The sequence below is a fragment of the Ranitomeya variabilis genome, chromosome 1 (genome assembly GCF_051348905.1).
Source record: "Ranitomeya variabilis isolate aRanVar5 chromosome 1, aRanVar5.hap1, whole genome shotgun sequence".
Taxonomy (NCBI): domain Eukaryota; kingdom Metazoa; phylum Chordata; class Amphibia; order Anura; family Dendrobatidae; genus Ranitomeya; species Ranitomeya variabilis.
In genome coordinates this window covers 6,116,560-6,133,048 of record NC_135232.1, presented here as the reverse complement: position 1 = coordinate 6,133,048, position 16,489 = coordinate 6,116,560, and the positions used below count along the sequence as shown (strand labels likewise).

Here is a 16,489-nt window from a genome sequence, read left to right as displayed (position 1 = left end):
TGCCCTGATAATGCACACTGACCCATAGTGCCCTGATAATGCACACTGACCCATAGTGCCCTGATAATGCACACTAGCCCATAGTGCCCTGATAATGCACACTGACCCATAGATCCCTGATAATGCACACTGACCCATAGTGCCCTGATAATGCACACTGACCCATAGATCCCTGATAATGCACACTGACCCATAGTGCCCTGATAATGCACACTAGCCCATAGTGCCCTGATAATGCACACTGACCCATAGATCCCTGATAATGCACACTGACCCATAGTGCCCTGATAATGCACACTGACCCATAGTGCCCTGATAATGCACACTGACCCATAGGGCCCTGATAATGCACACTGACCCATAGTGCCCTGATAATGCACACTGACCCATAGTGCCCTGATAATGCACACTGGCCCATAGTGCCCTGATAATGCACACTAGCCCATAGTGCCCTGATAATGCACACTGACCCATAGATCCCTGATAATGCACACTGACCCATAGTGCCCTGATAATGCACACTGACCCATAGTGCCCTGATAATGCACACTGACCCATAGTGCCCTGATAATGCACACTGACCCATAGGGCCCAGGATAATGAGCACTGACCCATAGTGCCCTGATAATGCACACTGACCCATAGTGCCCTGATAATGCACACTAGCCCATAGTGCCCTGATAATGCACACTGACCCATAGATCCCTGATAATGCACACTGACCCATAGTGCCCTGATAATGCACACTGACCCATAGTGCCCTGATAATGCACACTGACCCATAGTGCCCTGATAATGCACACTGACCCATAGTGCCCTGATAATGCACACTAGCCCATAGTGCCCTGATAATGCACACTGACCCATAGTGCCCTGATAATGCACACTGACCCATAGTGCCCTGATAATGCACACTGACCCATAGTGCCCTGATAATGCACACTGACCCATAGTGCCCTGATAATGCACACTGACCCATAGTGCCCTGATAATGCACACTGACCCATAGGGCCCAGATAATGCACACTGACCCATAGTGCCCTGATAATGCACACTGACCCATAGGGCCCAGGATAATGAGCACTGACCCATAGTGCCCTGATAATGCACACTGACCCATAGTGCCCTGATAATGCACACTAGCCCATAGTGCCCTGATAATGCACACTGACCCATAGATCCCTGATAATGCACACTGACCCATAGTGCCCTGATAATGCACACTGACCCATAGTGCCCTGATAATGCACACTGACCCATAGTGCCCTGATAATGCACACTGACCCATAGTGCCCTGATAATGCACACTGACCCATAGGGCCCAGGATAATGAGCACTGACCCATAGTGCCCTGATAATGCACACTGACCCATAGTGCCCTGATAATGCACACTAGCCCATAGTGCCCTGATAATGCACACTGACCCATAGATCCCTGATAATGCACACTGACCCATAGTGCCCTGATAATGCACACTGACCCATAGTGCCCTGATAATGCACACTGACCCATAGTGCCCTGATAATGCACACTGACCCATAGGGCCCAGGATAATGAGCACTGACCCATAGTGCCCTGATAATGCACACTGACCCATAGTGCCCTGATAATGCACACTAGCCCATAGTGCCCTGATAATGCACACTGACCCATAGATCCCTGATAATGCACACTGACCCATAGTGCCCTGATAATGCACACTGACCCATAGTGCCCTGATAATGCACACTGACCCATAGTGCCCTGATAATGCACACTGACCCATAGTGCCCTGATAATGCACACTGACCCATAGGGCCCAGGATAATGAGCACTGACCCATAGTGCCCTGATAATGCACACTGACCCATAGTGCCCTGATAATGCACACTGACCCATAGGGCCCAGGATAATGAGCACTGACCCATAGTGCCCTGATAATGCACACTGACCCATAGTGCCCTGATAATGCACACTAGCCCATAATGCCCTGATAATGCACACTGACCCATAGTGCCCTGATAATGCACACTGACCCATAGTGCCCTGATAATGCACACTGACCCATAGTGCCCTGATAATGCACACTGACCCATAGTGCCCTGATAATGCACACTAGCCCATAGTGCCCTGATAATGCACACTGACCCATAGTGCCCTGATAATGCACACTGACCCATAGTGCCCTGATAATGCACACTGACCCATAGTGCCCTGATAATGCACACTGACCCATAGTGCCCTGATAATGCACACTGACCCATAGTGCCCTGATAATGCACACTGACCCATAGGGCCCAGATAATGCACACTGACCCATAGTGCCCTGATAATGCACACTGACCCATAGGGCCCAGGATAATGAGCACTGACCCATAGTGCCCTGATAATGCACACTGACCCATAGTGCCCTGATAATGCACACTAGCCCATAGTGCCCTGATAATGCACACTGACCCATAGATCCCTGATAATGCACACTGACCCATAGTGCCCTGATAATGCACACTGACCCATAGTGCCCTGATAATGCACACTGACCCATAGTGCCCTGATAATGCACACTGACCCATAGTGCCCTGATAATGCACACTGACCCATAGTGCCCTGATAATGCACACTGACCCATAGTGCCCTGATAATGCACACTGACCCATAGGGCCCTGATAATGCACACTGACCCATAGTGCCCTGATAATGCACACTGACCCATAGTGCCCTGATAATGCACACTGACCCATAGTGCCCTGATAATGCACACTGACCCATAGTGCCCTGATAATGCACACTAGCCCATAGTGCCCTGATAATGCACACTGACCCATAGTGCCCTGATAATGCACACTGACCCATAGTGCCCTGATAATGCACACTGACCCATAGTGCCTTGATAATGCACACTAGCCCATAGTGCCCTGATAATGCACACTGACCCATAGATCCCTGATAATGCACACTGACCCATAGTGCCCTGATAATGCACACTGACCCATAGATCCCTGATAATGCACACTGACCCATAGTGCCCTGATAATGCACACTAGCCCATAGTGCCCTGATAATGCACACTGACCCATAGATCCCTGATAATGCACACTGACCCATAGTGCCCTGATAATGCACACTGACCCATAGTGCCCTGATAATGCACACTGACCCATAGGGCCCTGATAATGCACACTGGCCCATAGTGCCCTGATAATGCACACTGACCCATAGTGCCCTGATAATGCACACTGACCCATAGGGCCCTGATAATGCACACTGGCCCATAGTGCCCTGATAATGCACACTAGCCCATAGTGCCCTGATAATGCACACTGACCCATAGATCCCTGATAATGCACACTGACCCATAGTGCCCTGATAATGCACACTGACCCATAGTGCCCTGATAATGCACACTGACCCATAGTGCCCTGATAATGCACACTGACCCATAGGGCCTATTAATTTTCTCTGGTCTCTTGTAGCTGACTATGCTGGAGGATACCCTCCACTACGACCAAGACCATGTCCTGCAGATGAACTTTAGAAAGACGCAGGCTCTGAACGGACGCGTGGTATTCTCCAGCTTCAGGGGCCCCGTCGGCGGAAGGAAGGCGGCCGGAGCAGGTGATGGAGGCCTTGTAATGTTCAGAATTATGGAAATGTAGACATGGTGCAGCAAGGAGAGGCAGCCTACTGTACTGCAGATAATATAAGAAGGTGCAGCATGGAGAGGCAGCCAACTGTACTGCAGATAACATAAGAAGGTGCAGCATGGAGAGGCAGCCTACTGTACTGCAGATAATATAAGAAGGTGCAGCAAGGAGAGGCAGCCAACTGTACTGCAGATAATATAAGAAGGTGCAGCAAGGAGAGGCAGCCTACTGTACTGCAGATAATATAAGAATGTGCAGCATGGAGAGGCAGCCAACTGTACTGCAGATAATATAAGAAGGTGCAGCATGGAGAGGCAGCCAACTGTACTGCAGATAACATAAGAAGGTGCAGCATGGAGAGGCAGCCTACTGTACTGCAGATAATATAAGAATGTGCAGCATGGAGAGGCAGCCTACTGTACTGCAGATAACATAAGATGGTGCAGCATGGAGAGGCAGCCAACTGTACTGCAGATAATATAAGAAGGTGCAGCATGGAGAGGCAGCCTACTGTCCTGCAGATAATATAAGAATGTGCAGCCTGGAGAGGCAGCCTACTGTACTGCAGATAATATAAGAAGGTGCATCATGGAGAGGCAGTCTACTGTACTGCAGATAATATAAGAAGGTGCAGCATGGAGAGTCAGCCTACTGTACTGCAGATAATATAAGAAGGTGCAGCAAGGAGAGGCAGCCTACTGTCCTGCAGATAATATAAGAAGGTGCAGCAAGGAGAGGCAGCCTACTGTCCTGCAGATAATATAAGAAGGTGCAGCATGGAGAGTCAGCCTACTGTACTGCAGATAATATAAGAAGGTGCAGCATGGAGAGGCAGCCTACTGTACTGCAGATAATATAAGAAGGTGCATCATGGAGAGGCAGTCTACTGTACTGCAGATAATATAAGAAGGTGCACCATGGAGAGGCAGCCTACTGTACTGCAGATAATATAAGAATGTGCAGCATGGAGAGGCAGCCTACTGTACTGCAGATAATATAAGAAGGTGCAGCATGGAGAGGCAGCCTACTGTACTGCAGATAATATAAGAATGTGCAGCATGGAGAGGCAGCCTACTGTACTGCAGATAATATAAGAAGGTGCAGCATGGAGAGGCAGTCTACTGTACAGCAGATAATACAGATCTGTTCTTAACATTTGTAATGAAGTAAACAAAATATAATGATGCTGAATAAGATTGATTTTATTCCTTTCAGCTCCTCAGACCCCAGTGCCCACATCTGAACCTAATGATCCTTCTGTACACGACTCTGGGACAGGTAAGAAATCTGTTATTTAAGAGCCAGTGTAGCTACGACATCCCCAGAGGATGAGTCCAGTGTCCAATATATGGTGTGTGCCCCATATGATGAGCCCAGTGCCTGAAATAAAATGTGTGCCCCAAGTGATGAGCCCTGTGCCCAAAATAAAGTGTGTGCCCCATGTGATGAGCCCAGTGCCCGATATAAAGTGTGTGCTCCATGTGATGAGCCCAGTGCCTGAAATAAAATGTGTGCCCCATGTGATGAGCCCAGTGCCCAATATAAAGTGTGTGCTCCATGTGATGAGCCCTGTGCCCAAAATAAAGTGTGTACACCATGTGATGAGCCCAGTGCCCAAAATAAAGTGTGTGCCCCATGTGATGAGCCCAGTGCCCGATATAAAGTGTGTGCCCCATGTGATAGGACAGTGCCCAATATTAAGTGTGTGCCCCATGTGATGAGCCCAATTCCCAACATAATATGTGTGCCCCATGTAATGAGCCCAGTGCCCAAAATAAAGTGTGTTCCCAATATGATGAGCTCAGTGCCCGATATAAAGTGTGTACCCCATGTGATGAGCCCAGTTCCCAATATAAAGATATAAAGTGTGTGCCCCATGTGATGAGCCCAGAGCCTGAAACAAAATGTGTGCCCCATGTGATAAGCCCAGTGCCCGAAATAAAGTGTGTGCCCCATGTGATGAGCCCAGTTCCCAACATAAAGTGTGTGCCGTATGTGATGAGCTCAGTGCCGCACAAAAAATGTGTGCCTCACGTAATGAGCCCTGTGCCCAAAATAAAGTGTGTGCCCCATGTGATGAGCCCAGTGCCCAATATAAAGTGTGTGCCCCATTTGATGAGCCCAGTTCCCACTATAAAGATATAAAGTGTATGCCGCATGTGATGAGCCCAGTGCCTGATATAAAATGTGTGCCCGATACTATGAGTTCAGAGCCTGAAATAAAATATGTGCCCCATGTACTGAGCCCAGTGCCCGAAATTAAGTGTTTGCCCCATGTGATGAGTCCAGTGCCCAATATAAAGTGTGTGCCCCATATGATGAGCCCAGTTCCCAGCATAAAATGTGTGCCCTATGAGATAAGCTCAGTGCCGCACATAAAGTGTGTGCCAAATGTAATGAGCCCAGTGCCCAAAATAAAGTGTGCCCCATGTGATCAGCCCAGTGTCCAATATCAAGTGTGTGCCCAATATGATGAGTCCAGTGCCCAATATAAAGTATGTGCCTCATGTGATGTGATCAGTGCCCAATATAAAGTGTGTACCCCGTGTGATGAGCCCAGTTCCCAATATAAAGATATAAAGTGTGTGCCCCATGTGATAAGCCCAGTGCCCGATATAAAGTGTATTCCCCATGTGATATGCCCAGAGCCTGAAATAACGTGTGTGCCCCATGTGATGAGCCCATTGCCCAATATAAAGTGTTGTGCCCGATGTGATAAGCCCAGAGCCTGAAAAAAATGGTATGCCCCATGTGATGAGCCCAGTGCCCGACATATAGTGTGTGCCCCATGTGATGAGCCCATTGCCCAATATAAAGTGTGTGCCCCAAATGATGAGCCCAGTGCCTGATATAAAGTGTGTGCCCCATGTGATGTGCCCAGTGCCCGATATAAAGTGTGTGCTGTTGTGAATCTGGATTCTGGGCTCCCCCGGTGGCTACTGGTGGAATTGAACTGGTGTCTTCATCTTCTCTGTTCACCTGTTCCCATCAAGATGTGGGAGTCGCTATATAACCTTGCTGCTCTGTTAGTTGCTTGCCGGTCAACAATGTTATCAGAAGCCTCTCTGTGCTTGTTCCTGCTCCTAGACAACTACTAGATAAGTTGGACTCTTGTCCATGTTTGTTTTTGCATTTTTGTTCCAGTTCACAGCTGTAGTTTCGTTACTGTGTCTGGAAAGCTCTTGTGAACAGGAATTGCCACTCTGGTGTTATGAGTTAATGCCAGAGTTTTAAAGTAATTTCTGGATGGTGTTTTGATAGGGTTTTTAGCTGACCTTGAAAGTGTCCTTTCTGTCTTCTGCTATGTAGTAAGTGGACCTCAAATTTGCTAAACCTATTTTCATACTACGTTTGTTATTTCATCTTGATTCACCGCCAATACATGTGGGGGGCCTCTGTCTCCTTTCGGGGTATTTCTCTAGAGGTGAGCTAGGACTAATATTTTCCTCTGCTAGCTTTATTTAGTCCTCCGGCTGGTGCTGGGCATCTAGAATCAACGTAGGCATGCTACCCGGCCACTGCTAGTTGTGCGTTAGGTTTAGTTCATGGTCAGCTCAGTTCCCATCTTCCAAGAGCTAGTTCCTATATATGCTGATGCTATGATCTCTTGCCATTGAGATCATGACAGTTTGACCGGCCCACTAAAGGGTTAAAATCCTTGGCTGAGAAAGGAGAGAAATAAGTAGTCTGCTGAAATTTTTTTTTTTTTTTTTCTCTCCTTTGAATGGCTCTGTGTTCACCTGTTTGCAATGGATCTTCAGAGTGTAACTGCAGGTTTGAATAATCTCGCCACGAAGGTACAAAATTTGCAAGACTTTGTTTGTCATGCACCTGTATCTGAGCCGAGAATTCCTTTGCCGGAATTTTTCTCGGGGAATAGATCTGGGTTTCAGAATTTTCGAAATAATTGCAAATTATTTTTGTCCCTGAAATCTCGCTCTGCCGGAGATCCTGCACAGCAGGTCAGGATTGTGATTTCCTTGCTCCGGGGCGACCCTCAAGACTGGGCTTTTTCATTGACACCAGGGGATCCTGCGTTGCTCAATGTGGATGCGTTTTTTCTGGCCTTGGGGTTGCTTTATGACGAACCTCATTTGGAGCTTCAGGCAGAAAAAACTTTGATGTCCCTATCTCAGGGGCAAGATGAAGCGGAAATTTACTGCCAAAGATTCCGTAAATGGTCTGTGCTTACTCAGTGGAATGAGTGCGCCCTGGCGGCGACTTTCAGAGAGGGTCTCTCTGATGCCATTAAGGATGTTATGGTGGGATTCCCTGTGCCTGCGGGTCTGAATGAGTCCATGACAATGGCTATTCAGATCGATAGGCGTTTGCGGGAGCGCAAACCAGAGCACCATCTGGCGGTGGCCACTGAGAAGTCGCCAGAGAGTATGCAGTGTGATAGAATTCTGTCCCGAAGCGAGCGGCAGAATTTTAGACGGAACAATGGGTTGTGTTTCTATTGTGGTGATTCTACTCATGTTATATCAGCATGCTCTAAGCGCACTAAAAAGCTTGGTAAATCTGTTTCCATTTGCACCTTACCGTCTAAGTTTATTCTATCTGTGACCTTGATTTGCTCTTTGTCATCTATTACTACGGACGCCTATGTCGACTCTGGCGCCGCTTTGAGTCTTATGGATTGGTCCTTTGCCAAACGCTGTGGGTATGATTTAGAGCCTTTGGAGACTCTTATTCCTCTGAAGGGGATTGACTCCACCCCATTGGCTAATAATAAACCACAATACTGGACACAAGTAACTATGCGTATTAATCCGGATCACCAGGAGATTATTCGCTTTCTGGTGCTGTATAATCTACATGATGATTTGGTGCTAGGATTGCCTTGGCTGCAATCTCACAACCCAGTCCTCGACTGGAGAGCTATGTCTGTGTTGAGCTGGGGATGTAAGGGGGCTCATGGGGATGTACCTGTGGTTTCCATTTCATCATCTATTCCCTCTGAAATTCCTGAGTTCCTGTCTGACTATCGTGACGTCTTTGAAGAATCCAAGCTTGGTTCGTTACCTCCGCACCGAGAGTGCGATTGTGCCATAGATTTAATCCCGGGTAGTAAAAACCCAAAGGGTCGTTTATTTAATCTGTCTGTGCCTGAACATGCTGCTATGCGAGAATATATAAAGGAGTCCTTGGAAAAGGGACATATTCGTCCATCGTCATCTCCCTTAGGAGCCGGTTTTTTCTTTGTGTCAAAAAAAGACGGCTCTTTGAGACCATGTATTGATTATCGGCTTTTGAATAAAATCACTGTTAAATATCAATACCCATTGCCGTTGCTGACTGATTTGTTTGCTCGCATAAAGGGGGCCAAGTGGTTCTCTAAGATTGACCTTCGTGGGGCGTATAATTTGGTGCGAATCAGGCAGGGGGATGAGTGGAAAACCGCATTTAATACGCCCGAGGGCCACTTTGAGTATTTAGTGATGCCTTTTGGTCTTTCTAATGCTCCGTCAGTTTTCCAGTCCTTTATGCATGATATTTTTCGCGATTATTTGGATAAATTTATGATTGTGTATCTGGATGATATTCTGATTTTTTCGGATGACTGGGACTCTCATGTCCAGCAAGTCAGGAGGGTTTTTCAGGTTTTGCGGTCTAATTCTTTGTGTGTGAAGGGTTCTAAGTGTGTTTTTGGGGTACAGAGGATTTCCTTTTTGGGATATATTTTTTCCCCCTCTTCCATTGAAATGGATCCTGTCAAGGTTCAAGCTATTTGTGATTGGACGCAGCCCTCTTCTCTTAAGAGTCTTCAGAAATTTTTGGGCTTTGCTAACTTTTATCGTCGATTTATTGCTGGTTTTTCGGATATTGCTAAGCCATTGACCGATTTGACTAAGAAGGGTGCTGATGTTGCTGATTGGTCCCCTGATGCTGTGGAGGCCTTTCGGGAGCTTAAGCGCCGTTTTTCCTCTGCCCCTGTGTTGCGTCAGCCTGATGTTGCTCTACCTTTTCAGGTTGAGGTCGACGCTTCTGAGATCGGAGCTGGGGCAGTGTTGTCGCAGAAAAGTTCTGACTGCTCCGTGATGAGGCCTTGTGCCTTCTTTTCCCGTAAATTTTCGCCCGCTGAGCGGAATTATGATGTTGGGAATCGGGAGCTTTTGGCCATGAAGTGGGCTTTTGAGGAGTGGCGCCATTGGCTTGAGGGGGCCAGACATCAGGTGGTGGTATTGACTGACCACAAAAATTTGGTTTATCTTGAGACCGCCAGGCGCCTGAATCCTAGACAGGCGCGCTGGTCATTATTTTTCTCTCGGTTTAATTTTGTGGTGTCATACCTACCGGGTTCTAAGAATGTTAAGGCGGATGCCCTTTCTAGGAGTTTTGAGCCTGACTCGCCTGGTAACTCTGAGCCCACAGGTATCCTTAAGGATGGAGTGGTATTGTCAGCCGTTTCTCCAGACCTGCGGCGGGCCTTGCAGGAGTTTCAGGCGGATAGACCTGATCGTTGCCCACCTGATAAACTGTTTGTTCCTGATGATTGGACCAGTAGAGTCATCTCTGAGGTTCATTCTTCTGCGTTGGCAGGTCATCCTGGCATTTTTGGTACCAGGGATTTGGTGGCAAGGTCCTTCTGGTGGCCTTCCCTGTCACGAGATGTGCGAGGCTTTGTGCAGTCTTGTGACGTTTGTGCTCGGGCCAAGCCTTGTTGTTCTCGGGCTAGTGGATTGTTGTTGCCCTTGCCTATTCCTAAGAGGCCTTGGACGCACATCTCGATGGATTTTATTTCAGATCTGCCTGTTTCTCAGAAGATGTCTGTCATCTGGGTGGTGTGTGACCGTTTCTCTAAGATGGTCCATTTGGTTCCTCTGCCCAAGTTGCCTTCTTCTTCCGAGTTGGTTCCTCTGTTTTTTCAAAATGTTGTTCGTTTGCATGGTATTCCTGAGAATATCGTTTCTGACAGAGGGACCCAATTCGTGTCTAGATTTTGGCGGGCATTCTGTGCTAGGATGGGCATAGATTTATCTTTTTCGTCCGCTTTCCATCCTCAGACGAATGGCCAGACTGAGCGGATTAATCAGACCCTGGAGACATATCTGAGGTGTTTTGTGTCTGCTGACCAGGATGATTGGGTTGCTTTTTTGCCATTGGCGGAGTTCGCTCTCAATAATCGGGCCAGCTCTGCCACTTTGGTGTCCCCGTTTTTCTGTAATTCGGGGTTTCATCCTCGATTTTCCTCTGGTCAGGTGGAATCTTCGGATTGTCCTGGAGTGGATGCTGTGGTGGAGAGATTGCATCAGATCTGGGGGCAGGTGGTGGACAATTTGAGGTTGTCCCAGGAGAAGACTCAGCTTTTTGCTAACCGCCGTCGTCGTGTTGGTCCTCGTCTTCGTGTTGGGGACTTGGTGTGGTTGTCTTCTCGTTTTGTCCCTATGAGGGTCTCTTCTCCTAAGTTTAAGCCTCGGTTCATCGGCCCGTATAAGATATTGGAGATTCTTAACCCTGTTTCCTTCCGTTTGGACCTCCCTGCATCCTTTTCTATTCATAACGTTTTTCATCGGTCATTATTGCGCAGGTATGAGGTACCGGTTGTGCCTTCCGTTGAGCCTCCTGCTCCGGTGTTGGTTGAGGGTGAGTTGGAGTACGTTGTGGAGAAAATCTTAGACTCTCGTGTTTCCAGACGGAGACTCCAGTATCTGGTCAAGTGGAAGGGATACGGCCAGGAGGATAATTCTTGGGTGAATGCATCTGATGTTCATGCCTCTGATCTGGTTCGTGCCTTTCATAGGGCCCATCCTGATCGCCCTGGTGGTTCTGGTGAGGGTTCGGTGCCCCCTCCTTGAGGGGGGGGTACTGTTGTGAATCTGGATTCTGGGCTCCCCCGGTGGCTACTGGTGGAATTGAACTGGTGTCTTCATCTTCTCTGTTCACCTGTTCCCATCAAGATGTGGGAGTCGCTATATAACCTTGCTGCTCTGTTAGTTGCTTGCCGGTCAACAATGTTATCAGAAGCCTCTCTGTGCTTGTTCCTGCTCCTAGACAACTACTAGATAAGTTGGACTCTTGTCCATGTTTGTTTTTGCATTTTTGTTCCAGTTCACAGCTGTAGTTTCGTTACTGTGTCTGGAAAGCTCTTGTGAACAGGAATTGCCACTCTGGTGTTATGAGTTAATGCCAGAGTTTTAAAGTAATTTCTGGATGGTGTTTTGATAGGGTTTTTTAGCTGACCATGAAAGTGTCCTTTCTGTCTTCTGCTATGTAGTAAGTGGACCTCAAATTTGCTAAACCTATTTTCATACTACGTTTGTTATTTCATCTTGATTCACCGCCAATACATGTGGGGGGCCTCTGTCTCCTTTCGGGGTATTTCTCTAGAGGTGAGCTAGGACTAATATTTTCCTCTGCTAGCTTTATTTAGTCCTCCGGCTGGTGCTGGGCATCTAGAATCAACGTAGGCATGCTACCCGGCCACTGCTAGTTGTGCGTTAGGTTTAGTTCATGGTCAGCTCAGTTCCCATCTTCCAAGAGCTAGTTCCTATATATGCTGATGCTATGATCTCTTGCCATTGAGATCATGACAGTGTGCCCCATGTGATGAGCCCTTTGCCTAATATAAAGTGTTGTGCCCCATATGATGAGCCCAGTGCCTGATATAAAGTGTGTGCCCCATGTGATGAGTTCAGTGCACAATATGAAACGTGTTTCCCAAGTGATGAGCCCAGAGTTTGAAATAAAATGTGTGCCACATGTAATGAGCCTGGTGCCCGAAATAAAGTGTGTGCCCCATGTGATGAGCCCAGTGCTCAATATAAAGTGTGTGCCCCATGTGATGAGCCCACTGCCCGAACTAAATTGTGTGCCCCTTGTGATGAGCCCAGTGCCCGATATAAAGTGTGTGCCCCATGTGATGAGCCCAGTGCCCAATATAAAGTATGTGCCCCATGTGAAAAGCTCAGTGCCCAATATAAAGATATAAAGTGTTTGCCACAAGTGATGAGCCCAGTGCCCAATATAAAGTGTGTGCCCCATGTGATGGCCCATTGCCCAATATAAAGTGTTGTGCCCCATGTGATGAGCCCAGGGCCAGATATAACGTGTGTGCTACATGTGATGAGCCCAGTGCCTTATATAAAATGTGAGCCCCATGTGATGAGCCCAGTGTCCAATATAAAGTATGTGCCCCATGTGATGAGCCCAGTTCCCAATATAAAGTGTGTGCCTCATGTGATCAGACCTGTGTCCAATATAAAGTGTGTGACCCATGTGATGAGCCCAGTGTCCAATATAAAGTGTGTGCCCCATGTGATGAGCCCAGTTCCCAATATAAAGTGTGTGCCTCATGTGATGAGACCAGTGCCCAATATAAAGTGTGTGCCCCATGTGATGAGCCCACTGTCCAATATAAAGTGTGTGTCCCATGTGATGAGCCCAGTTCCCAATATAAAGTGTGTGCCTCATGTGATGAGACCAGTGTCCAATATAAAGTGTGTGCCCCATGTGATGAGCCCAGTTCCCAATATAAAGTATGTGCCCCATGTGATGAGACCTGTGTCCAATATAAAGTGTGTGACCCATGTGATGAGCCCAGTGTCCAATATAAAGTGTGTGCCCCATGTGATGAGCCCAGTGTCCAATATAAAGTGTGTGCCCCATGTGATGAGCCCAGTTCCCAATATAAAGTGTGTGCCTCATGTGATGAGACCAGTGCCCAATATAAAGTGTGTGCCCCATGTGATGAGCCCAGTGCCCAATATAAACTGTGTGCCCCATGTGATGAGCCCAGTGTCCAATATTAAGTATGTGCCCCATGTGATGAGCCCACTGTCCAATATAAAGTGTGTGTCCCATGTGATGTGCCCAGTTCCCAATATAAAGTGTGTGCCCCATGTGATGAGACCTGTGTCCAATATAAAGTGTGTGACCCATGTGATGAGCCCAGTGTCCAATATAAAGTGTGTGCCCCATGTGATGAGCCCAGTGCCCAATATAAAGTGTGTGCCCCATGTGATGAGCCCAGTTCCCAATATAAAGTGTGTGCCTCATGTGATGAGACCAGTGCCCAATATAAAGTGTGTGCCCCATGTGATGAGCCCAGTGCCCAATATAAACTGTGTGCCCCATGTGATGAGCCCAGTGTCCAATATTAAGTGTGTGCCCCATGTGATGAGCCCACTGTCCAATATAAAGTGTGTGTCCCATGTGATGAGCCCAGTTCCCAATATAAAGTGTGTGCCTCATGTGATGAGCCCAGTGTCCAATATAAAGTGTGTGCCCCATGTGATGAGCCCAGTTCCCAATATAAAGTATGTGCCCCATGTGATGAGACCTGTGTCCAATATAAAGTGTGTGACCCATGTGATGAGCCCAGTGTCCAATATAAAGTGTGTGCCCCATGTGATGAGCCCAGTGCCCAATATAAAGTGTGTGCCCCATGTGATGAGCCCAGTTCCCAATATAAAGTGTGTGCCTCATGTGATGAGACCAGTGTCCAATATAAACTGTGTGCCCCATGTGATGAGCCCAGTGCCCAATATAAACTGTGTGCCCCATGTGATGAGCCCAGTGTCCAATATAAAGTGTGTGTCCCATGTGATGAGCTCAGTGTCTAATATAAAATGTGTGCCCCATGTGATGAGCTCAGTGCCCAATATAAAGATATAAAGCGTGTGATGCATGTGATGGCCCATTTCCCAATCTAAAGTGTTTGCCCCATATGATGAGCCCAGGGGCAGATATAACATGTGTGCTACATGTAATGAGCCCAGTGCCTTATATAAAATGTGGGCCCCAAGTGATGAGCCCAGTGTCCAATATAAAGTATGTGCCCCATGTGACGAGCCCAGTTCCCAATATAAAGTGTGTGCCTCATGTAATTGGACCTGTGTCCAATATAAAGTGTGTGCCCCATGTGATGAGACCTGTGTCCAATATAAAGTGTGTGCCCCATATGATGAGACCTGTGTCCAATATAAAGTGTGTGTCCCATGTGATGAGCCCAGTGTCCAATATAAAGTGTGTGCCCCATGTGATGAGCCCAGTGCCCAAAATAAAGTGTGTACCCCATGTTGAGCCCAGTGCCCAATACAAAATGTGTGCCCCATGCGATGAGCTCAGTGCCCAATATAAAGTGTGTACCCAGGGGTGATGAGCTCAGTGCCAAATATAAAGTGTGTGTGTCATGGTTCACACCGTGCTGCGAACAATATGTCACGGATCTCAACAATATGTCAGGGATCCTGGGGAGGATATCTTTATCGTCCACTCCCCACTACTCACACCAATTTGTCACGAACCGGAGTTGCTTGGTTGCCCTTGCTCTTTCTGAAGGGGATTTATCTATATCCCACTTCCCAGTTCAGGTTTGGAACCTGCAGATCTCTGGCGCCCCTGTTACCCTCAGGTCAGATTAGGTACTGCACCTAGGATAATTAGTCACCAGAAAGGCTGCCTGCTATGTACTGGCTATTGGGCACTCTGCAGCGAGGGTGATATAATTACTCCCACACAGGCGGGAACAATAATTATCAACGCCGCCATCGCTACAAAGATTCCCAATCGTACAGAACAAAGTATGCTGCCACCAGCTCCGATTCCACAAGGGTTAACGGTCCGGAGCCAACCCAAAACAGTAGCGTAATTCACTTTAGAGGAAGCTACAGTTCATTTATAGAGCATGAAGTAACAAGCTAGTAAATTATATATTTTACTCCATAAAAAGGTAGGCAGTGTTTGCATGGTATAAAAGATATTATAAAGAAGACAAAATCATATGTACATTTCAGATTACAAATAAAAAAAGGACTAACATTGAAAAGAGAACTTACTGGTCCTTATCTCATGGCATCATCATGGCAGGCATGTGCTGGGGGGAAGGGTGAGCATATATCCAGATGGATAGCACCCCTCTCTATAGCAGCTAGACACCCCCCGACAAAAAGACACTGCAAACTCCTGTCCCACTAAGTTATCTCACATTCCAAAACCCAGGCACTCCCCCTGTGGTGACAACACTTAGGGGCTGATGCCTCCCCCTTTTACTTAGAATATGAAAACTATTTTTATGCATATCTTGCTGTATGAACCTCATATAATAAATACCCCAGGATCACAAGGTGCACGTCAGGGCGATTCTTTTAAGTGTAAATACGGATTAATTACATGACCTGCTTACGAAGAAATCCACTCATTGCACTCGTTTTGCTTAGCTTCTAGCGGTTTCTGTGAGTGATAGATCTATCGAGTGACATCCGGAATATGTAATTTGCATATTTATAGCCTGGGTCGGTGCCCATATATATCACATTAATAGAACAAAGGAACTCAGCGCTTCTACACCAGTTTTGGCTGGTATTCAATGGGAGGGGGAATGAGTAGTTTTAGGGAGATATCTGCTAATTGCAGCTAAAAGCAACAAAAAATATTTTGGGAGGGAGAAATGAGGAGTTTAGGACTCACACACACAAGCAGGCAGAGTGAGAAGAGGGGGTTCGGGATGGCCCACAGCGTGTGTCGGCTCAGCTTTAAGGGTCTTAGCACAGCTCAGTGTGCGTGATAATACACAATTAAATACCTCATGTTCCTGACAATGTTCCCCATGTGATGAGCCCAGTGTCCAATATAAAGTGTGTGCCTCATGTGATGAGCGTGGTGTCCAATATAAAGTGTGTGCCCTATGTAATGAGCCTAGTGCCTGATATAAAGTGTGTGCCCCATGTGATGAGCCCAGTGCCTGATATAACTTGTGTGCCCCATGTAATGAGCCTAGTGCCTGATATAACTTGTGCACCTCCGGACCCGTTAACAATTAAAAGAATCGGAACTGGTGGCAGCATACTTTGTTCTGTACGTTTGGGAGGCTTTGTAGTGACGGCGGCATTGATCATTATTGTTCCTGCCTGAGTGGGAGTAG

The 16,489-nt window shown here is 47.3% G+C and overlaps 1 protein-coding gene across 1 annotated transcript in view; it reads left to right on the top strand.

Annotated features, from left to right (window-relative positions):
- CA9 (carbonic anhydrase 9) overlaps positions 1-16,489 on the top strand; it is a 377,380-nt gene that overhangs the window by 320,763 nt on the left and 40,128 nt on the right. The window contains exons 8-9 of the mRNA XM_077267330.1: positions 3,454-3,595; positions 4,840-4,902. Coding sequence (XP_077123445.1) covers positions 3,454-3,595; positions 4,840-4,902 — 205 coding nt within the window. The remainder of the gene's footprint in view (positions 1-3,453; positions 3,596-4,839; positions 4,903-16,489) is intronic.